Genomic DNA, 7,048 nt, shown 5'->3' on the forward strand with positions numbered 1-7,048 from the left:
TAGCGGGATGCAAATATATATTTTTTTTCAAGTCTCTAATTTTTGCCTGGATTACCCTTGCGGGTTCTCCACCGAGACGCTCATTTTTGCCTAAGCCGCCCTTTCGGGTTTTCAACTTAGCGAGCTATTCTGTTTTTTTCATTCATTTTTTCATTTGCATATATTTTTTTTTTTTTTTTTTTTTTTTTTTTTTTTTTTTTTTTTTTTAGGCAAAGTATCTCTTGACTGCATCTGAATTCACAGGACGAGTGAAATCCTCCCCATCCATTGTTGTAAGCATCAAAGCACCGCCTGAAAAGGCTCTCTTAACAACATATGGACCCTCGTAGTTTGGAGTCCACTTGCCCCTGGAATCGGGCGCGAAAGACAAAACTTTCTTGAGCACAAGGTCACCTTCTCGGAACACACGAGGCTTGACCTTCTTGTCGAATGCTTTCTTCATTCTCTGCTGATATAACTGACCATGGCACATGGCAGTTAATCGCTTCTCTTCAATCAAATTCAACTGGTCATAACGACTCTGAATCCATTCAGCATCAGTCAACTTGGCTTCCATCAAGACTCGCATTGATGGGATCTCCACCTCTACTGGGAGAACGGCTTCCATGCCATAAACAAGAGAGAAAGGGGTTGCCCCTGTTGAAGTGCGTACAGACGTACGATATCCATGCAAAGCAAATGGCAGCATCTCATGCCAATCTTTGTAGGTGACAGTCATCTTCTGGATAATTCTCTTGATATTCTTGTTAGCAGCTTCAACAGCCCCATTCATCTTAGGTCTGTAAGGAGAGGAATTATGGTGTGCAATCTTGAATTCAGCGCACAACTCATCCATCATCTTGTTATTCAGATTGGATCCATTATCAGTAATGATCCTCTCTGGCACACCATAACGGCAAATCAGCTGGTTCTTGATAAACTTCACAACCACCTGTCTGGTTACATTCGCGTACGAAGCGGCTTCAACCCATTTGGTGAAGTAATCAATGGCTACGAGAATAAACCGATGTCCGTTGGACGCTTTCGGCTCAATCATGCCGATCATGTCGATTCCCCACATAGAGAAAGGCCATGGTGATGAAATCACATTCAGGAGTGTCGGAGGAATATGAATCTTATCCGCATAAATTTGACACTTGTGACATTTCTTCACATACTTGCAACAGTCAGACTCCATTGTCAGCCAATAGTAGCCTGCTCTCAACATCTTCTTAGCCATGGCATGTCCATTGGAATGAGTACCAAATGAACCCTCATGGACTTCAGTCATCAATAGGTTTGCTTCGTGTCTATCCACGCATCTGAGCAAAACCATATCAAAATTTCTCTTGTACAGCACTTCACCACTGAGGTAGAAACTGCCTGACAACCTTCTCAAAGTTTTCCTATCTTTCACAGATGCCCCAGGCGGGTAGACCTGGTTCTGGAGGAAATTTTGATATCAAAATACCAAGGCTTGTCATCTTTCACGTCTTCAATTGCAAATATGTGAGCGGGTCTGTCCAAGCGCATCACAGTAATATTGGGGACATCATTCCACCATCTGACAACTATCATGGAAGCAAGCGTAGCAAGGGCATCTGCCATTCGATTATCCTCTCGAGGAATATGATAAAATTCAACTTCTGTAAAGAAAGTTGAAATTCTCCTTGCATAATCTCTGTATGGGATGAGACCTGGTTGATTCGTCTCCCATTCACCCTTGATCTGATTGACAACCAAAGCTGAATCACCATAGACATCAAGATATTTGATTCTCAAGTCAATGCATTCTTCAAGTCCCATAATACAGGCTTCATACTCCGCCATATTATTCGTGCATTTGAAGGTTAGCCTTGCTGTAAACGGAATGTGCGAACCCTGGGGATTAACAATTACTGCCCCAATTCCATTTCCATATTGATTAACAGCGCCATCAAACACCATCGTCCATCTGGAACCAGGTTCTGGACCTTCATCAAGTGTAGGCTCATCGCAATCTTTCATCTTCAAATACAGAATTTCCTCGTCAGGGAAGTCATACTGAACAGACTGATGATCTTCAATCGGCTGGTGCGCTAAGTGGTCAGCCAAGATACTACCTTTGATAGCTTTCTGAGCTCGATACTCAATATCATACTCAGACAACAACATCTGCCAACGGGCAATCCTCCCAGTTAAAGCAGGCTTCTCGAAGATATACTTAATTGGATCCATTCTGGATATCAACCAAGTTGTATGATTTATCATGTACTGGCGCAAACGCTTAGCTGCCCAAGCTAAAGCACAGCACGTCTTCTCAAGCATAGAGTACCGAGACTCACAATCAGTAAACTTCTTACTGAGGTAGTAGATAGCAAACTCCTTCTTCCCTGATTCATCTTGTTGACCGAGTACACAACCCATCGAGTCTTCAAGAACTGTTAAGTACATAATCAGAGGTCTTCCTTCCACAGGCGGAGACAAAATCGGAGGTTCGGACAGATAATCTTTGATACTGTCGAAAGCTTTCTGGCAATCCTCGGTCCAATCATGAGACTGATCTTTCCGGAGGAGCTTGAATATCGGCGCACATGTGGCAGTCATGTGGGATATAAATCTGGAAATGTAGTTCAAGCGGCCAAGAAAACCTCGGACTTGCTTCTCAGTTTTGGGTGCGGGCATCTCTTGTATTGCTTTGACCTTTGCAGGATCAACCTCAATACCTCTTTCACTTACCACAAAACCCAACAACTTGCCGGAACGGACTCCAAAAGTACATTTGTTCGGATTCAGGCGAAGTTTGAACTTCCTCAAACGCTGAAAAAGCTTCAACAAATGCTCAATATGCTCAACTTCCGTTCGGGACTTAGCAATCATATCATCAACATAGACTTCTATCTCCTTGTGCATCATATCATGAAACAAGGTAGTCATAGCTCGTTGATACGTGGCTCCGGCGTTCTTCAAACCGAAGGGCATCACTCGATAACAGAATGTTCCCCAAGGTGTGATGAATGTTGTCTTCTCCATATCCTCTGGTGCCATCTTGATTTGATTATATCCGGAAAATCCGTCCATAAAGGAAAAGACTTTGAATTTAGCTGTATTGTCTACCAACATGTCAATGTGTGGTAGAGGAAAATCATCTTTTGGACTAGCTTTATTCAAATCTCTGTAATCAACGCACATACGGACTTTTCCGTCCTTCTTAGGAACAGGCACAATATTGGCCACCCATAGAGGATATGTCGAAGTCACCAGAAACCCCGCATCAATTTGCTTCTGAACTTCCTCTTTGATCTTCACTGCCATATCTGGATGAGTTCTTCTGAGCTTCTGCTTCACGGGCACGCACTCAGGCTTCAAAGGCAGGAAATGTTGCACAATATCTGTATCTAAACCCGGCATGTCTTCATAGGACCAAGCAAAGATATCTGAATATTCTCGTAGCAAGCTGATCAAATCTTCCTTAACAGACCCTTCAAGAAGTGCCCCAATCTTCACCAGGCGCTCACAATCTTCAGATCCCAAGTTGACTGTTTCCAAGTCTTCGAGATGCGGCTGAATGATCTTCTCTTCGTGCTCAAGGAGACGGGTGATCTCATCAGGGATCTCTTCAACGTCATCTTCTTCTGCCTCAAATACAGGGAATTCAAAATTGGGAGATGGCGTTGGATCATTATGTTCAATGGGTTTTAGGATCAACCTGCATAATGATTTTGGTTAAGAAAAACTTCAGAATTTAAACAAGCAAATCATTATGCAGATGAAAAATGTTGCTTTTACAGCTTTTATTTTTGTTTTTATGGTTTTTTGTGATCACTGATTTCATAAAGAAAAGCAAAAAGTGAAAACAAAGGAAAAACAAATGTTTAACAATGCAAAAATTGAATGAAAATATCATTGTATATATGCTTTGCCAACAATGTCATCACTTCTCCTTTTGGCATGGGAGAAGGGTTTTAAACAAAATGAACAATTACTCTGATCTATGGATAACTGTAGGAACATCCACAGCGACCCAATTGTGGCAGACACCACCAGGAATAACAAAATTGTTCAAGTCTTCTGCATCTTCTTCTTCAATGATAGCAGCAGCTTCCTCTTCTGCAGGTTGATCAGCATGGATGAATCCTCCACTGGTGAACAGACCTTGCTCATTGCATGCCCCAGAACCAAAGCCAATGCCAGCCCGGGATCGATTATCTTCAAGTTCAAGCACTTTCCCTAATCCAGCAACTGCACCACATTCAATGGCCAGCTTAGCATCTCGGTAGGAAGTGAATGAAGGAGACTTCTTCTCGATTGGTTTATCAATAGATAAAGCTTGGAACTGAGTTCCAACTTCATCCTCTGCATCAATATACGAGAAAGAAGATAGATTACTGACCAGGAGAGCCTTTTCTCCCCCTACTACAACCAATTTCTTGTTTTTCACAAACTTCAGCTTTTGGTGTAGGGTGGATGTCACGGCGCCAGCCTCGTGAATCCATGGTCTGCCCAAGAGACAGCTGTATGATGGGTGGATATCCATTACTTGAAAAGTGATCTGGAAATCACTTGGTCCAATCTTGATTGGGAGATCCACTTCCCCAATCACGGTCTTACGCGACCCATCAAAAGCTTTAACAACAACCCCACTCTGCCTCATAGGAGGACCTTGATATGACAGACGAGAGAGTGTGGATTTTGGCAATACATTAAAGAAGATCCAGTGTCCACCAGTACATTGGACATTGCATCAGATTTGCAATTCATCGAGATGTGTAAAGCCATGTTGTGGTCTCTTCCCTCCTCAGGGAGATCAGCGTCACAAAAGCTCAGAGTGTTGCAAGCGGTAATGTTTGCAACGATGCTATCAAATTGTTCCAGGGTGACGTCGTGATCGACATATGCCAGGTCCAAGACTTTCTGAAGAGATTCCCGATGGGGCTCTGAGTTCAACAACAAAGAAAGAATGGAAATCTTGGAGGGCGTGTGTAGAAGCTGGTCTACAATATTGTACTCACTCTTTCTGATGAGCCTCAGCATCTCATCAGATTCTTCATCAACAATGCCACTCGGGCCAACAACTGAAGAAATGGGAGTCTTTTGTACAGACGAGGAGGGTTTGGCAACATCAAGTGCCGGATTCTGAACATTCACAGCAGTCCCCACAGGACGCTCAACAGATTCAGAAGCAACAGCCTTAGCAGGCGCAGAAAAGACACGACCACTGCGGGTCAACCCACTAACATCAGCAATAGTGGTCACGGAAGTGGACGGCAAAGGTACTTCAACCCCATCCTGGACAGCAACAGGACTATATCTGAAAGGTACAGCTTTATCAGATGAATACGGCACAGGGCCAGCTGGTTTGATAATCAAAGCAGGGGATGCCTTAGGCTTGTTGCTATTATACCGAATAACAACGGGCTCTGGCAATTTGAACACCGGGGAGATGACACTCACCTCGGGCTCAACAACATCCACATTGCGATTCTGGAGAATCTCAATGGTACCTTCATTCAACATCTTCTGAAGCTCTCGGCGAACCTGATCACAACCCAAGCGGTTAACAGAACAGACACGGCACTGGTCATGGTTATGCTCCAAATAACTGTGCTGACACAGCATCTTATGTAAATCAACCAACGATTGCCGGATATGGCTGATGTACTTCACTTTGTATCTCCCAAGGTCTTCCTGAACCATATTCACAGATTTCCCATGCGAAGGCAATGGGTTCCTGGTGACATTCGGATTGGAGTCTTCAAAACTCAGAATTCCGCTTCTCATAAGGTCTTGAACCTTATTCTTCAGCGGGAAACAGTTCTCAACGTTGTGGCCCGGAGCACCGGAATGGTAGACACAATGCTGGTCTGGTTTGTACCACCATTGCGGGTTTGCAGGAATAGCAGGAGGATCCCTGGGAGAAACCAACTTCCTCTCCAACAAGGAGGGATAAAGCTCTGTATATGTCATCGGAATAGGGTCGAAGCTGACCTTCTTCCTATCATAATTCATATTCGCTTGGTTGGTTGTACTTCCACGAGGCTGGTAAGCCTGTTGCTGTGGACGCTGCTGTTGTTGTTGGTATTGTGGTTGTGGATATTGCTGCTGATGCTGATACTGTTGAGCATTATCCTTGAATACAGGTGCCACACTGGCCACCTGATGCTGATGTCTGGAATGACGTGCAGGCTTCCTCTGAACAGAGGGTCTTCGATGTTTCGGCTGAGACTGCACAGCATGAGCTTCACCTTCTTTCCTCTTAAACGCTCCATACCGTTTAGAGGAAGAACCATCATCTTTAGACAACCGTCCTTCACGGACGCCTTCTTCAAGACGCATCCCCATGTTCACCATTCGGTGAAATCAGAGGGAGCGCTGGCCACCATTCTCTCATAGTAGAATGACCCAAGAGTCTTCAGAAAGATCTTGGTCATCTCTTTCTCTTCTAATGGTGGAGTGATTTGAGCTGCCAGCTCACGCCATCTCTGGGCGTACTCCTTGAACGACTCTTTGTCCTTTTGTGACATAGACCTGAGTTGATCTCTGTCAGGCGCCATGTCAACATTGTATTTATATTGCTTGACGAAAGCTTCGCCAAGATCATTGAAAGAGCGGATGTTGACGCTGTCCAGGCTCATGTACCAACGGAGAGCAGCACCAGACAAACTGTCTTGAAAGTAGTGGATCAAGAGTTGATCGTTGTCTGTCTGAGTGGACATTTTTCTGGCATACATGACTAAGTGTGCCAAAGGACAAGTGTTCCCTTTATACTTCTCAAAGTCTGGGACCTTGAATTTGACTGGTATCTTTACACCGGGAACCAGGCAAAGTTCGGCTGCTGACTTGCCGAAGAGATCTTTGCCTCTGAGAGTTCTCAATTCCTTTCTCAGCTCAAGGAATTGATCGTTCATCGCATCCATTTTCTCATGAACATCTGAGCTCTCAGACGCTTCAGAGTGATAAATGGTGTCGTCTACCCTGGGCATGGTATGCACGACAGGAGGAACAGGTATAGGGACCGGGCTAGATGCCGGCATTTGGGCAAACGTAGGAGCTGGCGATCAGGCATGAAGCCGGGAGGCATCCCCCAAGG

The 7,048-nt window shown here is 44.4% G+C and overlaps 1 protein-coding gene across 1 annotated transcript; it reads right to left on the reverse strand.

Moving 5' to 3' along the window:
- Positions 1–205: 205 nt before the first annotated feature.
- LOC127121144 (uncharacterized) lies at positions 206–3,651 on the reverse strand (the record flags this gene model as incomplete). The annotated part of the gene is made up of 2 exons (XM_051051731.1): positions 206–1,417; positions 1,471–3,651. Coding segments are annotated over 2 exons (3,393 nt in total), but the record flags the coding sequence as incomplete, so codon positions are not given.
- Between the last annotated feature and the right edge of the window lie 3,397 nt (positions 3,652–7,048).

This window comes from Lathyrus oleraceus, chromosome 2 (genome assembly GCF_024323335.1).
Source record: "Lathyrus oleraceus cultivar Zhongwan6 chromosome 2, CAAS_Psat_ZW6_1.0, whole genome shotgun sequence".
NCBI lineage: Eukaryota > Viridiplantae > Streptophyta > Magnoliopsida > Fabales > Fabaceae > Lathyrus > Lathyrus oleraceus.